Genomic DNA, 24,099 nt, shown 5'->3' on the forward strand with positions numbered 1-24,099 from the left:
AAAATGAATTGACTAGTAAAAGTTGAGATATCACTTAACACTATGAATCTGGACAATGAACACAATCTAAACTCGACCTTAGGTTCATAGGCTGTATTTAGTTCACGCTAGAATTGAAAGTTTGGTTAAAATTGGAATGATGTGACGGAAAAGTTGGAAGTTTGTGTGTGTAAGAAAGTTTTAATGTGATGAAAAAGTTAGAAGTTTGAAGAAAAACTTTAAAACAAAACACGGCCATAGTTTTGGGTGATCTCTTATCTTTTATTGTTACTATCTCTGTTCTATAATATATTCTATAATATAGTAATCTAGGACTATAAAATATTACTCTGATTTTAAATTAGAACTATTATATATCATGGGACGAAAGAAATACATTTTAAGACGAGGATATTATTTAGAACTGGCCTATTTCCACGTTTCTCCTCGTGCCCCGCACTACAGACCTACAGTATAGTTTATTCTTTCTATATGTCTCATCAAAGATGTCCTTTTCCACGGTCCATCCCAGCCGTCGGATCCCCAGGCGGTGGCAGGGGCAGGACGGTCATTGCACACCCCCCGCGCCACGCAGAGAAGAAAAAGCCTCGGTTTTTAAGGTCGCCGTGGCCAGCAGCGGCTGCGATGCGATGCGAGCCTGTGTTGACAGCGGAGAAAGCAGTGTAATCCGGTCCCGCCACCGCAGCCGCCTCCACCTCTCTTCCCGGCGCCAATGGCCGCGTCGTGAAGCGCAGCAGCAGCAGCAGCAGCGGAGACAGCGGCAGAAGCTTTGCCTAAGGTCGGTTTGCCTCCCCGCCTCCGCCGCATTCCGGTTGGAGTTTTGTCCGTGTTCGTCGGCGGTTTCTTGGCTGGCCGGATGAATTGTTGTGGGGAGGGGGAGGGGGAGGGGCTCTCTCACGCACTCGCTGCTGGATTTCGGTTAGGTTTCGCGGCTGGGGGAATCGCGGGGGAATTCAGGATCTTTGTTTTGTTAGTTCTTCTTTCGGGCGGGGTTGGATCTCGAGTAATCTGCGTCGTGTTATTTGCCGCGAGATTTGGGTGTTTTTTTTCTTTTCTCTCCGCATCTTCTCTCTCGTTCCTTCGTCTGTACGGTCTAGTGGTGGTCTACGGGCTACGGCCGTGGTAAAAGTTTCTCTAGATTTTTGGTCTCGTTTTTTTCTTTATTTTAGGCGGCTTGCTTTGCTTCGCCTGCTTTGACGTTTGACCAGCGGTTTATCCTCGATTATTCTTCCTCGTGAGTCGTGAGCAAGCTATGATTTGCAGCTAATGATTTTTGTGCTTGGATTAGATAAAAGATGCTTCTCACTCTTCGTTTGTTTCCATTTTCTGGAATTTGTGATTTCCTGGTGATGATAATGTTGTGCTCGTGTTGATTCAGGTTGGGATCCTCCCTATTCGCGCGCGTCTTTGATTTGGCGCGTAAAGTTGTAATCCGTACTTCGGATGGCCGGCTCAATCGCCGCCTCGGCGTTCTTGCCGGGGTCGCCGGCGGCCGCGCCGCCCAAGAGCGTCCTGGGCGAGCGCCCGGACAGCCTGGACGTCCGCGGCATCGCCGCGAAGCCGGGCTCCTCGTCGTCGGCCGCCGCCCTGAGGGCCGGCAAGACGCGCACCCACGCCGCCATCCCCAAGGTGAACGGCGGCAGTTCGGCGCTGGCGGATCCGGAGCACGACACGATGTCCTCCTCCTCCTCCTCCGCGGCGCCGAGGACGTTCTACAACCAGCTCCCCGACTGGAGCATGCTCCTCGCAGCCATCACGACCATCTTCTTGGCCGCGGAGAAGCAGTGGACGCTGCTGGACTGGAAGCCGAAGCGGCCCGACATGCTCACCGACACGTTCGGTTTCGGCAGGATGATACATGAGGGGCTCATGTTCAGGCAGAACTTCTCGATTAGGTCCTATGAGATCGGGGCCGATAGGACGGCGTCTATAGAAACGCTGATGAACCATTTGCAGGTGAAATATTGTGAATTTTCAGGCGTCGGATTGCTCGGGCTGGGCATCAGAACATTGAAATGTTTTTGGTTTTGATGCAGGAAACCGCACTGAATCATGTGAAGAGCGCTGGGCTGCTAGGAGATGGTTTTGGCTCAACGCCAGAGATGAGTAAACGAGACTTGTTCTGGGTTGTCAGCCAAATGCAGGCAATCGTTGAGCGTTATCCGTGCTGGTATAATACTATAATTTCACATATCAGCATGTTCTTGGTTTTGTTTTCTTACATAGTTTGAGCTCCGAATAGGGTGTTGCTTTTCTGCTTTCGTGTTACATGACAATTAGGAGGCACATAGATGTATGGTTGGTTGTCACAGTACGTTACTGTAGTTATAGTAGCTATCATCTTGCTTCACAGCAGTCATGGAATAACAGGTTTAGGTAAATGGAGTTTTCAAGTTGTTTGGCAATGAATATGAAAAAAATTTTCCCAAGTGTTTGTATCAATTTTAAATGGATGAGCAACTCCCATCTCTTAACTGTTTTTGCTATCGGCATTAAATATTTGTGCAACTGGTAGACTTTCAGTAAACGATGATGATGCAGAAGCCTCCTGTGCTCTTAATATTATTGATCATGTATCATATTTTCTGTGAGATGTTATAATTGTTCGTGTTTGTTACCTGAAAGTGCCATGTTGCCAATAATTAACTTCTTATCTGTGTGCAGGGGTGATACTGTCGAAGTAGATACATGGGTTGGTGCTCATGGTAAAAATGGAATGCGCAGAGACTGGCATATACGTGATTCTGTAACAGGCCATACAATATTGAAGGCTACAAGGTTTGAATTATTGTCACTCTCATAAATACTGATGATCATGAAAACTGTATTAGCATCTGCTATTCAACTTCCTACCCATCTTATTACCACTGTTTGCATATGAAGTCTAGAAGTTCTGTTTCTTCTGAACATATTATAAGCTGCCTTACAGCAACATGAAGCTACCTATTTGTCCTAATTGTTTGCTCAATGTGCAGTAAATGGGTTATGATGCACAAGCTTACAAGGAGGCTAGCAAGAATTCCTGATGAAGTACGCACTGAAATAGAGCCATACTTTTTTGAGCATGCTTCTATTGTAGATGAAGACAACCGGAAACTTCCAAAACTGCCAGATATTGAAGGTGCTAATGTAGCCAAATATGTCCGGACAGGCCTGACTGTAAGTTTTGTGGAATTATACAAGATTACAGTTTACAAGTATACAAAATGTGCATGTTTTTCTTTCATTTTTTACATCTTCTTCTGTCTCGTAATGCAGCCACGATGGGCCGACCTTGATATCAATCAGCATGTTAATAACGTTAAATACATAGGGTGGATCCTAGAGGTAAAAAAAGTTCCCCTATTATGTTCATCTTTATTGACCTTGCTAACACCTCTTGCCTAGATGATTCTTGAGGGAAAAAAAATGCTTCTTGAAGTTCAGTATGTTACTTTCAGAAAAAATATCCATTTGTTTTTATTTACTGTAAACACTCCATGGAGTTGCTGTTAGGCATCTTTGTCGCGGTATTCATTATTAAGTTGTCACATGGTGGAGCATAACTTTGTGTTGCTTTACTTGCCTTTTTCTCTTTGGGCATACATTTAGTACTATTGATGGTGCTACATAATTCAAAGAGATTCATTTATCTCGCTATATTTCCCATATGTTATGTTCCAAGAATTTGGGAATAAACAGTAATCAGAAGAGTACTGGATTTGTAGGTACTTTATTTTTTTGTGTGTGTGTGTGTGTGTGTGTGGGGGGGGGGGGGGGGGGGGCTCAGATCATGCCTATGATTAGGCATTACTGTAGGAGTTTAGATAAACTTGGTCAAGGTCCCAAAAGGGTGTGCCTATGGTTCTACAAGTGTCCACCTAACTTTATCCTCAAGCACGCAACCACTTATCTGGCAGCTTTGTACTCTTTCAAGCTATACGAAAAATATCTGTTGCACTAGTTGGAGAAGTAATGTATCCTAGTAGATTTTACTACATTAGGTTGGTCACCTACATACCTAACCCTGTACGCTTGTTGCTTCCGATAAAGAGCTTGGCTGGAATACTTATATGCAATTTGATCACAAGTCATTCACTTAATTCAATTTTTTTTAGAGTGATCAACACCTGCATATAATGCATATTTGCCTGGTTGACAATCTGCCGTGTGTATGTGTGTTTTGGAAGAAGGGGAGGGGTAGTCATGTATGTATTTATCCAGTGGACCACATAATGAGGAAAAAGAAATTGTTCAGGTGACCTGCAACCTAGATGGGCCCAAAACAACCCAAAATATTAGGGAAATTAACACTTCAGGCATTTCCTAACATACGGAAATATTTATTACCAACATGCGCACATGTTGCTTAACCCTACCTTTTTGTCCTTTTTTCCCCTCAGAGCGCACCAATCTCCATTCTGGAGAAACATGAGCTGGCAAGTATTGTCCTGGATTACAAGAGGGAGTGTGGCCGAGACAGCGTGCTGCAATCACACACTACCGTGTACACTGACTGCAACAAGCACTCTGGACAAACCACTTTGCACTGTGAGCATTTGCTGAGCCTGGAATCAGGACCTACCATCGTCAAGGCCAGGACCATGTGGAGGCCAAAAGGAACCAGGCCCCAAGAGAGTATCATTCCGTCTTCGTTGTGAAGCGCGTAAAATCTTTCAGGTGTTGATTTTGGTAGCAACAACTTGGTTAAACCAAGGACAAGTGGACAACAACTTGTGTTCTCTATGGAAAGGCAAAACCTGGATGAACATAACGACGCCGACGTAAGTTATTTACAGACAAAATGTATGGATTTGGAGGAGTTCAAAGGGGGGGGGGGGGGGGGCAAGATGGAGGTAAAATGCAGAAAAGACAGAAGGCGTATTGTGCATGATTTGTTGTTTCAGCTTTTCCTTCTATTTTTCCTTTCCTTAGCAAAGATATTCAATTACACAGATGGGTGTTGTAAGTATTGAAATTGTAGCTACTGCTGTACAATGGGAAGTGAAATGCTTCTCATGCATGTTTCTGTCTGGGCTATGTCTATATTATGAGCCCTCGAAAGCAGATTGCCTGGTCCGAATTGTTTGAAATTTTAAGTTTATATATTGTATTGATTGATATTTATTTTGATTTTTGTAAGTTTCTTCTCTTCTCAATTCTCATGATTGCCAAACCGTGTTGAAATTTTGGATCTGGGTCTGGCCTTGTCCAATCTTGAAACAAACTATATTTTGTCAGCAACTTTGACTTGCTTAACTGAAGTAGACAGATTGACGTAAGCAATGACAGATTCACAGATCCAGTTTGTATTTTAAATAACTTCATCCTGAGATCTTCCCACATGGTCATGTTACTGCTTTTTTTAAATCCTGCTTTAAAAAAATAATTGGGCAACTGAAACCACACTGGAAAAATGGAAGCCTCGGATGCTTGGCATGTTAGGAAACTAAAGCGAAAAAATGATTCCGTCAATTAGGTTATTATTACGATTCAACATACTCCTACTCAGGGGTATTAAAACTACTGAATATACTACCAACGTCAGAGATTTAGAGGCAAATTCAGAAGAGTAGCAGAAGAATTCATGTCTCTGCTAATGGTCCATGATCTATTACTACTTTGGAAGCAATGAACAGCTAATAGAAAAATGTCAACCCATGAGTGATTAGTTTCTTGCTTACAACTACATGGAACGGTGTTCTTTGTTTGGAATTTAGAGGAATCATGCATGTCGTTTTCTTCCAAGTTCGTGCAGAACTCCCGGACACCGGACAGAAGTATAAAAACTCAAGTTGATTGCGGAATTCGCATGCGAGTGTATGGCATTGAGATTGACTCAAACATAAGGTGTTACGTTGATCAAATGCTGAACTTGTTTATTGTCAATGTGTTGTTGTTGGTTGTTCGAGTTGGGTTACCTAAGTTGATATTGATGGGGGTCTTAAGCGAAGATTGTAAGGAGGAAAGACGGATAAGCAATGATTTATTCTTTCAGAAGTCTTCTGTGTTCTGCTACGAGGATTGATAGTAGGGTACTGCATTGGTGAAGGTTTCTTAGTCACCAATCTTTTTTTTATAAATAAAAAGATAATGGGTAGAAATACAGCCTTTATGTTCATAGGTGAATATACGAAACCAAAGATTACATGAACATACTAAATTCAGTTTCAGTTGCCGAGTTATGTTTTCTTTTTCAGAGCTTGTTCTTCTTCTGTTGTGTCAGTCAGCAAATCTGGCACTGTTGCTTCTCTGATCGTTGTGTAGTTCAGCTCTGTGTTGCCAGTGTTAACAACCAAATTTGGTAATATCGGTATCGGAAAAGAAGATTAGATCGAAGTGGAGTCGAAGGCGGAGATCGGTTCGAGAACAGAGTAAGAATCGGCTGGAGTCCAGATCGGCTACGATTAGGATCGGCTGGGTCTGAGTCGTATTAGGTAAGCTGATGCAGCCGATTCCGACAATACGACTTGATGTATGACATCGGGTTGAATCGAGGTACTTCAAGATGATTGCCGCACATGGATAGAGTCCTGAGAAGACAATTGTATCTATTAATTAGCATATTTTATGTAATTTCCTTAGAGATATGTTTGGGCAAAAGTCTGCCGCAAAGACTTATGATATCTTAGAGTTTGTTAGAGATAAGAGTCGTTTCCGGTATGGACATAGTTTGTAATTTTCGGGTATAAATAGACTCCGAACCCCATTTAATCAAGGAACACACATGTTCAATACAATTTCGGCGCATCGCCACCTTTTGCTTTTGTTTTATTTCGACGAGTTCTTGCTTTCGGGTTGAGCTACATCGGTTTCGATCTTCAACAAGAGGTAAAACTTGTTATGATGGTTTGCGTTCTCGGGATTAGTGCTTCCATCTTCATGATACTCTAATCTTGTTTATGTAATTCATCGAGTTATTATATATCTTACATAATCTCTGGCAATATCGTTATCTAACCTACAATCGGCTAACATCTGTTAGCAGAGGGCAGCCGGCTAGGTTAGATTTTGATGTTGGTTTAGTTTTTATAAGATATCCACCACCCTATGAAACTTCCAGCGGCTTGATTATATAGATATTGTTCTTCTTTTCATACTTAATGCTGCATCAGTTGAGTTTGATCTATTAAGTCATGCTTAGAATATCAATCTCTAGCCTGCCTTTTGGTTGCCGATTAGAGTAGCATCGGAGTTTCAGCCGATCTTATCTGATTTAACTATATTTGCTCTATATGCTTCATTGATACGTTAAATATGTTCTTTATGTCAAGATATTATTGCATCTAAGTATATTAAGCTTCTGTTTGGTATATTCTGCTTGTTTTAACATCTTGACACAGATGTATCGGAGTATTAGCCGATCTATCTGATCGGCTATGTTATGAACATATATAGTCCCATTATTAATATATATTTCGATCTAAGTGATTTATACTGTCTCGGCATGGCGACCGATCTATCCCAATCACTTGATTTAAGTATATATCGATATAAGAATTATATATTGTTAATATCTACAGCCGATCGAGTAGATTTAGTTCTTTATTATCTATTTCCAACTGCCGATTGATCTACATATGACATCGGCTCAGAGATAAATGATATGTCATCGGCACTTAGCCGATCGGCTATCATTTACAGATTTAACTGCGGTTTCTTTGTCTATATTTCTTGTTGATTGCAGGATCAAATCAACTGGCACGCTAACACACCCGAAGGCGAGCTTTGGACCTGCACTGGAGTTAAGCAGATCTCCCAGGCCTTGTGTTTTACGTCAACAGCCAGAAATACTTTGTATGATCTTACTAGATGAGTACCTGCGGGTTACTGCGGGATAATTATGTGAGGCTAGAAACAATTGAGATAATATGGTTTCATAATAGAAGAGAGAATTAACATTAATTATACTTAGTGGAGATTAAGTATATATATATATATATATATATATATATATATATATATATATATATATATATATATGTTATTGTACGATTTTCTTTCATATGCTTTATATATTTTGTACATTAATCAATTATTCAAAGATTATAAATGATTAGGTTGTATGTTGTGGTTTATGAGAGAAGAGAGGCAATTTGCATTCTTGGTGAAATCATCCAAAGACTAAAAACAATTAAGATGATGTGACTTTATAAAAGAAGAGAGAGTTAACATTACCTATATTTAATGGAGATAAACTTTATAGATATATAGGATTACAAGTTAAGCAGTTTTATATTTCTTGCATAAGGAAACATATCCTCTAACTTAAAAGTTACGGACATATAACCCCGCTACATAAAAGAAAAGATCTTCTTCGCTTGCACTTACCATGCGGCAGACATTCACTAGTACATTATTAGTACTGGATGTAGTGGTAACCTCTGAATTCAGAGCGGCGCCAAAAGAACCTAAACAGCATGACTGTGGAACATTAGTACATTGATGATTCATCATTCAGTATTCATAAACAGATCAGATCGTAACAGCATGATTGTGGAAGACATTATGCCTACGTTGTACTATTTCAGGACCGTCCGCATCAGTTGCACAGCACAGATAAAAGGTATGACCTTTTCAAAGCAAAAATTGGTTCACAGGTATGCTCGGCCCAGGGGAAAAACTAATGATGTTGGGCCACATTTTGTCTACACTCAGCTAGGCTTGGGATTAGTCCGGTTGACTCCCTCGAATATGAGTGCAATCTGATTTGTATCCCTCAACGGCAATACTAGATATCTAGACTCCCCAACTATAAAAACCGGTGTAACTATTAACTCCTAAAATAGTATTGAGAGTGGTATTCGCTAATGTGGCGTTCACATGTCATCCCAGTCATCAAAGAAAATTAAAAATAAAGTGAGACCCACCTGTCATACTCCCATCTCTCTCCCTTTCCTTCCTTCTCTATCCCACATTCTCCCTTTCCTTCCTTCTCTATCCCACATACTCTCTTACCGATGCTTTCTCCCCATGTCAAGGGAGCTGGGCGGCGGCGACAACCCGATGTGTGGTGCCCCCACGAGGAGCGGTGGCATGGAGCGGTCTCCGGCTCTTCGCTGACACCTTCCACCAACAATAAGGATCGGTAGCGTAGAGTGAGGATGGTGGCACGGAGCGGGGACTAGGAGCGACTGCGTGGACTGGTCTCCACCGACGCCAAGGAGCAGCAGCGCAGAGCGGGGATGAGGACGGTGACACGGAGCAGGGACGAGGACGGCGGCGTGGAGCAGCAAAGACGAGAAGACGAGTAGTAGCGGCATGGATCAGTCTCTGCCTACGCTTTCCACCGACGATGCTGAGCGGGGATGAGGAGCGGTGGCGTGGAGCGCGCTCCCCATCTCCCCTGATGGCCGATGCCTTCCACCATGTCGTTCCGTCTCCGCCGCCAAAATCGTGCTGTGAATGAGGAAGTGCTCAGGGTGGCCGATCCAAGCCTCGTCGAGGCACCGCTTGATGTGGAAGGCCTGCGATCACATCAGGTTGCAGCCACCATCCAACTCCCTTGCCACCGTCGTGCACTCCTCAATGTTCCATCCCCCTGTCGTCGCCCGCCCGCTCATGGTGGAGAAAACATTGGGGAGATAGTGTGTGGGGTAGACAAGGAAAGGAAAGGGAAAGAAAAGGGAGCATAACAGGTGAGTCCCGCTTTATTTTAAGTTTTTCTTTGATGACTAGGATGACACGTGGATACCATGTCAGCAAATACTGTTCTCTGTACTGCCCTGGGAGTCAAATTGCATCGGTTTTAATAGTTGGAGGGGATCAAGATATTTGGTATTACGGTTGAAAATACGAATTAGATTACACTCATATTTAAAGCACTCATATTTAAAGGAGTCAAGGTGAAATTATTGAGCTAGGCTTTAGCCTACCACAAGAGCATCGTGCTATTGTATTTGCAGCCCTGCCCCTCACTCGTGCACGTGGTGTTTTATTTTTTCTTTCCCTCGTTTATAAATCTCGAAGCAACGTATAACGGTCCAACGGTCTAAATTTTGACAAATTTTCTATAGAATTTCAATTGACAAATATCTAGCAAAATACAATTTCTTTTATTTACCTATAATGATGAGTAGTACACAATATTAGTACCAACAGGATGCAGAGTAGCAGTAAGCATGCTACAGCGACACAACAATCCAGAGACAGAATCCAGATACAGAGATCGTGGATTTGGCTCTGATATTGTTTGTTAGCTCAGAATCAAGAGATGTTGATCTAATAGGGAGGAAGTATTTTTTTTTAAAAAAAAACCAGCTTAAGAGGTGCCTTTTTTTGACAAATTGACCCTTTACAAAAACTTATTTCGAAAGTAACCCCTACAAAAAAAACTTCAACAAAAAAATAGGCCATCGGCTCCACGCCAATACTCTTGGCGCTGAGCTTATACACAGCAGCTCCAACTGGCCTGACGCTGACATCGTGCCACCGTGGCGGTTGAGCCGATCCCCAAGCCGACATGGCAGGGACCTCAGCGCCAAGGCGATTGGCGCTGAGGTGGCCAACGTCAGCGCCAAGCACATTGGCGCTGACTTTTGGAACTTAGCAATGTCGCTGAGATTTGAAATCTCAGCGTCATTTTGCTTGGCGCTGAGTTTGCAGACAACACAGCAACCTGCATGCTGTCTGCGCCATATCAATAGCACAGGCAAGTTATAAAAGCAGCATAGGCACATTTTGTCAGAAATTCAACATAGTAAGCCATTTCATCAAACATCCATCCATTTCAACACACAAGCATACATTTCAGCACAGGAACACAACTTTCAGAAACCATCCATCCATTCCAGCAGAAACAAACATTGCAACCATTCCATCCATCAAGTCCACACATAGAAAATAAAAGTCGTAGTCCATAAACATCCATGCACTTAGTCTATACACATCAACTCCGGCACATCCATCCATGCACTTACCTCTTCCTACCTCTAGTGCGAGGACGAGGCACATCGGGAGTGAACCTCCACTCTTGGGACGGAGCTCACCTACGTCGTGGTCGAGACAGCCCAGCCTGTGACGATGACTCCCCTCACTTTTAAGTTAGTTAATATTCTCAATCGTGGCCTGGTTAGGCCTTGTTCGGTTACACAAGGATTCGTTACGGGCCGAGAATGATAAGATATAACAAGAAATTTATAATAGGCACAACAAAAGACCGGGATTTATTCCGGATCGAGAACCAATTTACTCATATTAGGTACAACAAAACATCTGGATTAGTTCCACACTTCTTAACTAGTGGATTGATTCCCGATCTCTTATTGTCCCTATCATAAGTAAAATGGTTCCCGGCTTGGAATAAATCCCGGTCTCTTGTTGTATCTATCATAAATTTCTTACTATACTTGTCATTCCTGGCCCGGATTGAATTCTTGTGTAACCGAACAAGGCCTCAGGGAGCTCTTGCAGATGTTGATCTGGGTCGTGGGGGCGGCGAGTAGGAGGAAGCAAGCGATGACGGTGGCGATAGCTAGTAGTGACCGATGGAACGACTTTGCATGGGTAGGTGTTTCTACGAGAGGGAGAAGAGAGGAGAGGGTCGTGCTCACTCTGGTGACTCATAGGGCTGGTTTGCTTTGCGACCTAAATTGACCTTACCAATTTTTGTCAATGTCAAATTTTAGTAAGTTTTGGCATGGCTAATCTTGGCAAAGTAAAGTTGTTTTTGGATTGAAGCCAAAACAACCTAATTTCACTAATGAAATGGCCTATTTCTTTAGGCATGCCAAAATTTAGTTTCTAACCAAATAGACATTAAACACTATTAAAATTGATAAATATTGGTAAGACTAATTTAGGTCACGAACCAAACCAGTCCATAGTGGCCACTGTCCTCCTAACCTTGGATGACCGATGAAGCCACAGTTAATATATTGACCAGGTTTAATTTGCACACGTACGGCTTGATCATGCATCGGCAGTTGATTTTTTAGTTCTGATGGGAGTCGGGCCATGCCGGGTTGGCATGGTCTGGCCCATTCTTCGTGCCTAATGGGCCGTGCTAGCCTGTCACGGCCTGATTGTCTATGACATTCCAGCACGCCCTCTTCAATGAGGAAAAAGTTCACTCGATGTTCCCCATCTATGGTCGAGTGCGTCCCTCAACCGCAAAATCAGATATAGGACGTTTTTTAATTAGAAAAACAGTGTAAATCAAGTCACTTAACAGTTTTGGATGGCGGTTTTATCCTACGTGGCACATTGGCCTAGTCTTCGTCTGACATGGCCTTACGCGAAATTTCAGTCAATGGAAAAAAACATATGTAGCGGGACCCACACTTAGTTGTAATTCTAGAAAAAAGATTTAAAATTGTGGTACCCACATGTCACTAAAAAAAACCTCTCTCTCCGCTCTGTTAGTGGCTGAGGCGTGGGGACGGTGTGGACGCATGCCGAGGATAGCGACTGGCGAGGTTGAGGCGGATGCGGTTGGTAGCATCAAAGAAGAGGGAGAGGAGTAGGGCATCGTGGGAGCTTGGACGTTGTCGCTAGTGTTTACAAGGGTGAGGAGGAGGGTGTAGCGGAAGCAGGCAGGCAGGGCGAGACGCGCAAGGACGACCCATGTAGACCAGGCCGATGACGGCATGGCCAACGAGAACGAGGTGGATACATCCAACAATGTCAAAGACAAGGACGAGGAGGATGGGGATCGTGGGAGCTGGCAAACGTGGGTATTGGCGCAGGAAAGGAAAGCCCTAGGACAGCGTGTGGAGGTAGGCTTAGGAAGGAGAGAGGGCAGAGATATCAAGGGGGTGATGACGTGGCCCCCTGCATTTTTTTTAATTTTTATGCAAACACCACTGTATTTTATCTTACTCCCTCCGTTTTTTAATAGATGACGCCGTTAACTTTTTCTTACATGTTTGATCATTCGTCTTATTCAAAAATTTTATGTAAATGTATAAGATATAAATCACACTTAAAATATTATGAATGATAAAACAACTCATAAATAAATAAATTATAATTACGCAAATTTTTTGAATAAGACGAAGGGTCAAATATGTGAGAAAAAGTCAACGGCGTCATCTATTAAAAAACAGAGGTAGTATATTCTTACTGTATGTGCCGCATAAATGTTACGTGGGACAAAAATCTAAAATCTAGTCAGTACGTCAGTACGTCACGTTAGTCTAAAATAGTCTCGATATTGCCTTGGAATTATATTTGCTCTTGATTTGAAAAATAAGGTACGTCCACCATTACATGAGAGATATAAAGTGGACCTTTTCCCTCGGTCACGGAAATTCCCGATCAACTGACCGTCGTTTCCGTATAAGGGGTACTGTTTCCGACCATACTGTTTTTATCTATTTTTAAATTTTATTTTTTCTAATTTCTTTTTCATCGTATTAATATCGGTACTGACTAGTTTAAATGATAAATATAATCTATTACCGGCCGTTTCCGAAGAGATGCTACCGATTCTGACATTTTTTTAACGACTCACACAAGAAGGTGCGAAGTTCTATTGATAGAGCAGGAAAAAATTACAAGATTACAACCCTAGAGGGTCGTAACCAGGAAAAAGAAAAAAAAAATATACCGCCACCCACACACCGACAGCGTCAACACACAAAACCGGGAGAAGGTTAACACCGGACTGGCCGCCGCTAAGCGTGACCGACCGCCGCTAGACGACAAAGGAATATAGACGAGATCGCCCAAAAGAACACCCTCAGGACCAACGCAAAGCCAACTCCTAGAGCATGCTTGCACCGATCGAGAGGCTTCGGCTAGGGGATATCAAAACAACGTCTTCAAGAAGAGAAGCCACGGAAAACAGCCGCCGCCATCCGTCGGGGCTCAAAGGAGCCAAGACTGGGCTTTCGCCCGGCAACCACCCGTGAGGGATGAGACAACACGACAACGCCCTCAGGAGGGGGAATTAACCATCGTTGTCAGTCAGGCCAAGGCCATGCTAGGTTTTCACCCACTGCTCACTACCTACGAATCCATGGCTGAAGCACCGATGCTCCACCACCACTCAACCTCTGCTGACATGTGGGATCACTGCACTGACACCCCCCGCCGGCCAGCCTTCGTGCGCCAAAGACCGCGCCACATCCACCGGCAGCTCCTCCTCGCACCAAGGACGCCTCCTCTACCGCCGGCCGCGCCTCTCGCGCCAAGACGGCCTCCTTCACCGGACGCGCCTCGCGCCAATCCGGCCTCCCTCCATCGGCCGCGCCTCTCGCGCCAAGCCGACCTCCATCTCCGCCGCCCGCGCCTCTCACGCCGAGCCGGCCTCCGCTGCCATCGGCTGCGCCTCTCTGCGCCAAGCCGGTCTCCGACCCTCCTCCAACCGTTGCCGCGTCGGCCAAATGCAGCCGTCTGCCACGCCCTCGACTAGCCGTCTGAGGCCGCCATGCCTCCTTCCACCGCTGCCGCCGCCACTGCCGTCCTTTTGCGGCCATCATCGCCCGTTTCCGGTCGATGACACCGCGTTCGCACCCCCGTCGCCGCATCCTTCCCCGCCGCCATGCCTGCTTCTCCGCGCCTTCCCCGCCGCCGCATCCACCACCATCGCCAGTCGCCTCCGCCAGACACGGCCGCCACCACCGCGACGCTACCTCGCCAGCTGCCACCACAACAGCCATCCGGCCACCGCCACAGCTCGCCAGCCGCCGCCTCGTCACCAGCCGGTGCATCAGTAGCCGCCGCCACCGTCACTGCCTCAGCAGTCACCATAGCAGCCGCCGCCTCGCCACCAGCTGCCTCCTTGCCAGCAGCCAGCCGCCGTCGGCAGCCGCAGTCACCGACACGGACGCCATCTAGCCGCAGTCGCCACCAGCCGACGCCGCCAACTCCGGCACAGCCACGTCGTCTACCACCGCCACCTTCCTTCCCCGCCGCAGGCTACCGCTCCCCCAGATCCGACCAGCACCGCACGGATCTGGGCGCCGCCACTGTCGAGCGGCGTCCCCAGCCGCCACCTCCCGCATCGCGTCATCCACCGCCGCCACCTTCATTCCCCGCCGCCGACTGCCACTCCCCAGATCCGGCCAGCCATGGCAGATCTGGGCACCACCGTCGCCGCCGAGCGGCGTCCCCAGCCGCCGGGCGCGAAGGGAAGAGAGGCTACACGTCTGTCGTGTGATCTTTTCTTAGGTATTTCACGTTTTTTTAGTCGCACCATATGTGGGCCAAGATTTATGCAAGAATTGGTGGGGCTGCATGCATGGATAAGGCCGTGCGTTGGATGCTTACGCCTGATTCTTTTCTAAATAAAAATTGATTTCTTTAATGGTTAAAACATTAAGACATTTGAAACTAAAATATAAAATTACAGTCCTATATAACTAAAATTACATATGTAAATTTAGTTGATATGACATGTAAGTGTACTGTAATTTTGATAAAAATATTGTGTAAGTAAATTTGTATTAGTTATTTCATTTCAAATATAAAATTACAATCCTATATAACTAAAATTACACATGTAAATTTAAATTTAGTTAATATGATATGTAAGTGCACTGTAATTTTAATAAAAATATTGTGTAAGTAAATTTGTATTAGTTATTTTATTTCAAATATAAAATTACAGTCCTATATAACTAAAATTACATATGTAAATTTAAAATTACATATGTAAATTTAGTTGATATGATATGTAAGTGCATTGTAATTTTGATAAAAATATTGTGTAAGTAAATTTATATTAGTCATTTTATTTTATAGTCCATTGGATGCAAATCCAAAGGAAGAAAAAATCTGGGTGACTTTTTATCACCCGAGTGATGCATAGGCGGTTCCGTAGCAAAATCGTGTTGCTACACTTGCTAAAATTTATTCGTTGACTTCCACACGAGACATAAAATAAACATATTTTTCAGCTCATTGTGATTTTTGCAGCTCAGGTTCTAATTAATTACCTCGTAAGATTACTTCCTCCGTTTCATACATACATACACACATGTATATATATATATATATGGGCAATGCTAGAAAGTCTTATAAGCTGAAACTAGTAATTAATTTGTACAATATTTCTTCACTTTATCCAGGGTTCAATCTATTGAAAAAGAGGAAAATGTTTGAGGGCCAGCAAAATTACGAAATTTCCGAAATATTTCAAAATCGACCAAAAGCAAAGTTTGAATTCAAACAACAAAAATGAGAAAATTTGCCCTAGAGACATGCCATTTCTGGGTGTGTTCGGATCTCCCAGCTCCCAACTCCTTCTTTTGTTTTCCGCGCGCATGCTTTTTAAATAGTTAAACGTTGTGTTTTTTTAAAAGAGTTTTTATACGAAAGTTGCTTAAAAAAATCATATTGATCTTTTTTTTTTAAAAAAATAGTTAATACTACCTCCGTCCCAAAATAAGTGCAGCCGTGGATATTCGTGCCCAACGTTTGACCGTCCGTCTTATTTGAAAAATTTATAAAAAATTTAAAAATATTTAGTCACACATAAAGTACTATTCATGTTTTATCATCTAATAGCAATAAAAATACAAATCATAAAAAATTTACAAATAAGACGAATGGTCAAACATTGAACGTGAATAGTGTAAAACTGCACTTATTTTGGGATGGAAGGAGTACTTAATAATCACACGATAATGAATCGCTCCGTTTTCCGTGTGGAGGGATTGAAGTCCCAACCGCCTCTTACGAACGCACGTCACTACGACGAGGACAACCGAGGACATGAGACCTCATTGCCCCTGACGTCCAGATATCGAAAGGGCCACTGCCGTCGACATTGCCTGAGATTTGCCATCGTCGACATCGCCAGAGAGGCTGCTCCGCCATTGCGCACCACCGACAAGTCGTTGCGCCTGCGTTGGAGAGTCCGCTCCGCCGCTGTTTGTAGCCACCGCCGAGAATTGTGGCGAGCCACCTTTGGTGCCGGGAAGCTGTCGCGTCGCTAGGATCGAGGCATACGGACTGTTTTGATCTTAGAACTAGGGCCTAAACGCGTGGTTACATGGGATATACGGACACATATTTAAAGTATTAAACGTACACTAGCTAATAACAAAACAAATTACAGATTCTACCTGAAAACTGCGAGACGATTTTATTAAGCCTAATTAATACATCGTTAGCAAATATTTACTGTAGCACCATATTGTCAAATCATGGAGCAATTAGGCTTAAAAGATTCATCTTGCAATTTACACGCAATCCGTGTAATTAGTTTTTTTTTCTATATTTAATACTCTATGCCTGTGTCAAATATTCGATGTGACAGGATAAAAAATTTTTATTTGAAAACTAAACAAGCCCTTATACGGACCGACCAAGTTGTTATAACGAAGTGCAAAATTTGCAAATTGGTGTACCAATTTACACCCGCCATACAAGTTTGTATAGCGTGAAAGCAAATTACTTTTATCTCTGTTAGGGATAAAAACGGAGTGGATATGGACGGATAATGCTCATACAATATTCGTTTTTATATTTACCGTATACGGAAACAAATACGGATAGCTTGAATACGGAATAAGAATCGAATATGACCTGACATGAATACGAAAACAAATTTTTCTCAGAACACGAAAACCAACTTAACTTCTAATAAAAATAAATATCAACGTACAACCTCCATATTTAAATATATGACGCCGTTGACTTTTTGTTCAACGTTTGACCATTCGTCTTATTCAAAAAATTTATGTAATTATCATTTATTTTATTGTGGATTGATTCGTCATCAAATATTCTTTAAGCATGACATAAATATTTTGATATTTGCATAAAAATTTGAATAAAACGAATGGTCAAACGTTGGTCGAAAAGTCAACGGCGTCATACATTAAAATACGGATGGAGTATATAATTAGCTCACTTTATATTAAATGTAGTATAATTTATAAATATTTTTAAAAATTTAAATAATATTAATAGTATGGACTAGTGTTAAGAGATAAACCACTATTAAAATCTAAAAATGTATTTTAAAGGTCATGGAGTTATAAAGAAACGGGGTATGTCTCATGGCTTCTGCGGATATCCGAATAGTAATGTTCACCGAATTATTATCCGTATCCGATGGAAACTCCGATGCCATATTCGTATCTGTATCCGAACTATCCGATCCGAAAGGTATCCGTATTCGTTTTTCCCCGGAGCGGACAAAAACTATCCGCTCCGTTTTCATCCCTAATCTCTGTACACAAGCTCCATAGATCTGCTGGTAGCAGTCCACAAATCTGCTGCCGTACATGGGCATTAGGCCTCAATGAGCTAGAGGGAACATTCAGCCCATTTTCTTCGTAAGAATGAGCCAAGCTTGATTTGCTGACATGCTTCTATGTTACGGAGTAACTTATAACCAGCATATACTTTTATGATGACAACATTACTTATAGCTAGCGACATAATGACCATTATTATTCGTAAATTATTCTTTTGATTTAATTTGATGAAAGGGGACTGTGCGGTTGATGCTAAAATATGGGAGGTGGCAACAAGTGTACATATAAATTAATGAGGATATTTATCCCACTATTACTAAATGGATTTTTCCTAACAGCCTTGTGTTTTCTACGGTGGCCAGCGCTGCCGCCAATGATCAATAACCAATGAAAAAGCACCATTTTCACTAGCAGGTAACCTTGCCTAGCCGCCAGCGGAAATGGTTTTCGCAAGGAGCTAGGTTAAGCCGGCCATCTATGAAAGTTTGACTTTTTACAGGTCCACCAACATAGATGAATTTTGGTAAAAAAATAAAATAAAATAAAAATACCATATGCATGCAGCTACCCATTTCCACATAACAAACAAAAAATATAAATCAAATCGTTTACATTGTCACTACATCAAATGGATCTGCAAGAGGGAAGAACAAACACATAAAAATTCACCACTTCAACCCTAGCTCCCAAGCATAGCCCCCTTCAATTTACAAGAACCCTAAACAGCCACCGTGGACGAGCCGCCACCGGAGCCACCCCCTCTACTATAGCCGCGGCCACCACCCCTGATTTTGGAGAGGAGAGGGGAGGGGAGTGGGAAGCCGTTGCCAGTGCCCCCTCTTTTGCTTCTGCCATCACCAGTCTCCTCCCATCCCACCATCGGATCCGCCTCCCATCGCTGTCGCCGAGAGCACCTCGAGGCTAGAGGGAGCCACTGTTGCCAAGAGCATGCACCTGGAGGCTGGATCTGGGACGAGAGGGGATTGTAAAGCTGCCGCTGTCGCTCCCTGTATTGATGCTACCGCCGCAGCCAGCCTCCTCCCATCCTGCCATCGGATCTGGGAGAGGGGAGGGCAGGGTCACCGCCGCCGCTCCCTCTGTTGCGCCACCGCCGGCCATTGGCCTCCTCTCATCCCGCCACCGGATCCGCCTCCCATCGCCAGCGCTGTCGTTGACGCGGTCGCCGTTGCCATCACCGTCGCACCTCAAGGCGGGAGGGATCAATGACTAAGATGAGGAGGAGTTGAGAAGATATATCTGGCTGAGAGGTATGGGGAAAAGTCGCTATTTAATACTACCTCCGTTTCATATTATAAGTCTTTTTTACTTTGTTTCTAGTTAAAATTTTTTAAGCTTGACCAAGAATAGAAAAATATAGCAACATTTTGAACATAAACCAAACGTATTGTCAAAATATATTAAATATTAGTTTTAATGAAACTAATTTGGTATTATATGTTGCTAAATTTTTTAAAAAATAAACTTGATCAAACTTAAAAGAAGTTTGACTATTAAAAAAATCAAAACGACTTATAATATGAAACGGAGGGAGTATGGTGATTTTTTTAGGCAGTCCTCTTTAACAGTCGCCAACGAAAAATCAATTTTCACTGCAAGGGGACCTCTTAAATGAAAGTGATTTTTGCCTGTAGTTCGTGACCGGAAACCCTCCAATATATATCCGCCGGTAAAAGTAAAAGTGTGGTGTGTTAAACAATGGCCTTTTATAGTGTCCTTTCACAAACAATAACTTTTTTTTATTCCCCAACCAAATAATAACAATGGCAATAACAATTTTATTAATAACCTGTAGAAACGAATATGTGAATGCTGGTCAAATAGTGCTTTTATTCTCCTAACATGAACCTATTATATAAGAATACAATTACTCAATGATAGTATGGTTGCTAGATCTCCTTAATTAGTCCTTGCCCTAATTATTTTGCTCGCAGCATCTTGCTTGGATATATACTTGGACTGAGCATGTGTACAAGAATCTAATAACGGCCGGTACTCTGTATTTTAGTATGGGGATTACCGATTATATATTTGTGATATACTTTAGATCTCGGCAGGCAGAGATCGATGTGCTTATAATATAAATTTAGCCCCATGTTCCATTGTCTGTTGTGCATGTGAGACAAGAGATGGTTAGCAGTAGAAAAGAACACAAGGATACTTTCTCTAATGCAGAATCAGCAAACAATCATTTCTTGGATGCTAACAGAACTTTGCATACATGCATGGAGAAATCTCTTCCAAGCTCCATTATATATATTGATCCAAGTTCTAACTGACAATTCCCTCTTATTAGTTTCTGTTGTAATGAGAATAAGTATATCAAAATATCATGGCCTCCTGGAAATTAAAAGAAAAAAAAATTAAAACAGGGGTACCATAATGTTGCAAGAGCTAAATTCTACATTAATAAATGAGGCATCTTAATTTGATTGGTGACTAATTAGGACGTTTGTTTGCAACATACTCCCTCCGTCCCAAAATAAATCAACTCCTGTAATTCGAACTTTGTCCTAAAATAAATCAACTTCTACCTTTCTCATCCACTCTTGTTAGCAAATCAAAAAATTTTATTCCTTCAATACCACTTATCTACCTATCGACCAATACTAATATGCTATTAATAAGGGATATTTTGGTTATTTATCTACCTCTTTAATTTTATATTGGGAAGTTAGGAGTTGCTTCTTTATTGGACAGAGGGAGTATACTCTTATAGTTCTATATGTTTGATTGGTTATGCCTAGCTAGCAGCAGGCTAGATATAGATACTAGCTAGTAGTACCTACTGAATAACTACCAAAGGCATGTTTTACCAAAGGCATGTTTAGTTCGCGAAAAGAAAATTTTTGGGTGTCATATCGAACGTTTGACCAGATATTAGAAGGGGTTTTCAGACACGAATGGAAAAATTAATTTCATAACTCGCCTGGAAACCGCGAGACGAATCTTTTGAGCCTAATTATCCGTCATTAGCACATATAGATTACTGTAGCAATTATGACTAATCATGGACTAATTAGTCTCAAAAGATCCGTCTAACGATTTTCCCTCTAATTGTGCAATTAATTTTTGTTTTTATCTATATTTAATGCTCCATGTATGTATCTAAAGATTCGATATGATATTTTTGGGAAAAACTTGTTGGAAACTAAACGGAGCCTAATCATTGTGCACATCGCATAATATCACTACATGATCGATACTCCGGAATAGTAGTAAGATTATTCTTTGTTGCCACAGGAATTAAGTTGAGACCTATAGTTAGCTCACATGATATGATCGATTGACAGGGTACAGTTATAACGACAACCGGTAGCTTGCCTGTTGTTAATTGGAGGTTTGTTAAGGGAAGAGGTCCTATTCTCGCAACCCGTATTATTGATCACAGCAAAAAAAAAAAAAAAAAAAAAAAAAAAGAAGTACATATTGTCATGCACTAATGCCGCAGATTCGCATGCCCCTAGAGTGCCTATCATTATTTCTGGTGTTATATGGAGTATATATGCTAACAACACTATTGCTATCATTGTCAGCCCCCATCAGTATGATCGAGGAGGGTGTGTGATCAGTGATCACACTAACAAACAATTTTATGTGATGTATTATCTCAAACATGTACACCTAACTCTCAAGGCATTCCTGAGCTATATAGCTTGAACATACACCAAATTATATGCATGCATGCTACAATTCGAAGACAACCAACAAAAAGAAATTATCATGTATTCATGTGTAAAGCGCGCTAGCTATAGCTTTATATCTTTGAATCCATCTATCTCACACCTAAAAACACATGATGACTACATGATAGTAGAAGAGAAGAAACACTAGAGCTTCGAGGAAACCAAATATCACTTTCCTTGGCACTTAAATTAATTAACTAGCTACTTTCCTACTTGCTTAATTAATTAGTAGCAGGTACAATAGCAGGCTATAAGCCAGCTATAAACATATTTTAAAGAGATAAAGGAAGAGAGAGAATAACAACGGGCTACAGATTATGTAGTCAACTGCAGCATGGACTCCAAGACGTAATGTGTGTATGACAGGTGGGACCAGATAATAGTATAGTGAGTAACTATTATATGAATTGGCTATTACATTGGTTATAAATAATTTAGAGTTAGTAGTGGGCTATACAATTAAATTTGCTCTAAGCGACGTTAATTAGAAATCAGAACGTCAGGGTCGACGTCGTACGTCGTGGTTTTACCCGACAAGCATATCGATAAGCATCTGCGTAATCTGCTAAAGTAATGGGGAGGCAGAGGCTCCGAATGATGCTTAGCTACGCTTTCGGCCAAAAACGCTGCGCTTTGGCCTTAGTTTATTGCCGGTCAAATCTCCCCATGATCCCCTAAACCCATCCTCGATCTCCTCCATTATCGTCTTCTTGCCCACACACGCAGCAGCTTAATTAGTTTATAATCTCTCTTTCTTCTGTTAATCTTCTATTAGGGTTTTGAGAGAGATCGAGCAGTGATTCATGCATCGGACATTTCCTCGTGCCCACTATCTAGGGTTTCCGCGCAGGCAGTACTACACTATAGCTAGCTATGTATAGCGCTAGCCTTTGCCGGAATGCCATTGATTGGCTGGATGTGTTGGAAGAAGCTTCAAAGGTTTTAAAAAATGGTGAGGCCTACAGGGGTTAGGGTTTGATTGATTTGGTGGGAAGATTCCAACAGAAAGGTGCATGATCATGGACGTTTTTCAGGAATGGGGCTTCTCATTTGTGTGAAACTTAACATTACACACATCAGAACTTCAGAAGTGCATGCATTGCCATCAATATATATACTATCAATCAGTGCGTTAACACACGGTGCATTTCGCATCTACAGCGGTAATGCACAATAAATCATGTGCTGATCGATGAGTTGTAACTTGTAACTAGAGCTACTAGCAATCTTGCAGTTCTTCAACATCTTGACATCTTGTACGGTTGTACCATGGGATTGTACAGCAAATTAATGGATCGGATGGGCAATGAAAAGGAAAGGTAGCTAGTAGCTAGGAGAAGGAGATCATAACCAGCATGGGGGTTGTCAGCGACGGCGTGATGATTGATCCGGCCGCCGGCGACTCGCCGGTCGCCGTCGCCGGTGAAGGAAGGAGAGGACGAAAGGGAGAGGCATCATCGATCGGGGTTGGGTTGTCGTCAAAAGGCGAGCAAAGAGGGACAGCGTGCCGACATGCCAACTGCCCCCCCAACCCCGCGTCCTCCCGCACCACGCCACAACCCGCCGGGTGCCTACCTCTAGTGACAGACAGGTGGGGCCCACGTGATGGTGCGGGTCACTTGTCAGTGGGTGGGGGATTGAGGTGGCAGGGGAGCGCTGGATAGGGGATCTCGTCGTCGATCCCTGTCCTTTGTCTTCTCTTGTACTACAGCCTTGTTTGTTCCTGGGTTTTCCGTTGTACCCCCTCTGAGTTTCTGTATTTGCAATTTCATATATGGGTGTGTTTAGTTCGTACCAAAATTGGAAGTTTGGTTGAAATTGGAACGATGTGACGGAAAGTTAAAAGTTTGTGTGTGTAGGAAAGTTTTGATGTGATGAAAAAATTGAAAGTTTGAAAAAAAAATTTGGAACTAAACTTGGCCTATATACAAGCAGCATGATTTGATTTGATTATTATAGTTGTAGTAATGTTTATGCAGTGTCATGCACCAATGCATTGCCCATCTCTAGCTCGAATGGTTAGGCAAAATGGCTCAGGTAGTACTTAACCGTCACACTATTTATAATGCAAATGTTTGATTTTTTTTTCAATCATACATATAGAAAATTAATTGAAAATGAATACACGAGAAATCTATCGGTATAATTTTAAATAAAATACTTACATAGTGATTTAAGATTGTAAAACTTGACTACACTACTGGTTGAACCATTACTACATGAGTAATTAAGTATTAATTATTTTAATCGTAAAAATAGATTAA

At 42.4% G+C, this 24,099-nt stretch overlaps 1 protein-coding gene across 1 annotated transcript; it reads left to right on the forward strand.

Moving 5' to 3' along the window:
* The first annotated feature begins 615 nt into the window (after positions 1-615).
* On the forward strand, positions 616-5,121 carry LOC127777753 (palmitoyl-acyl carrier protein thioesterase, chloroplastic-like). The gene is made up of 7 exons (XM_052304373.1): positions 616-778; positions 1,379-1,956; positions 2,037-2,170; positions 2,665-2,778; positions 2,976-3,159; positions 3,259-3,327; positions 4,383-5,121. The coding sequence occupies exons 2-7, from the start codon at positions 1,444-1,446 to the stop codon at positions 4,638-4,640; spliced, it is 1,272 nt and encodes a 423-aa protein (XP_052160333.1). The 5' UTR covers positions 616-778; positions 1,379-1,443; the 3' UTR covers positions 4,641-5,121.
* The last annotated feature ends 18,978 nt before the right edge of the window (positions 5,122-24,099 follow it).

This window comes from Oryza glaberrima, chromosome 6 (genome assembly GCF_000147395.1).
Source record: "Oryza glaberrima chromosome 6, OglaRS2, whole genome shotgun sequence".
NCBI classification, from domain to species: Eukaryota; Viridiplantae; Streptophyta; class Magnoliopsida; order Poales; family Poaceae; genus Oryza; species Oryza glaberrima.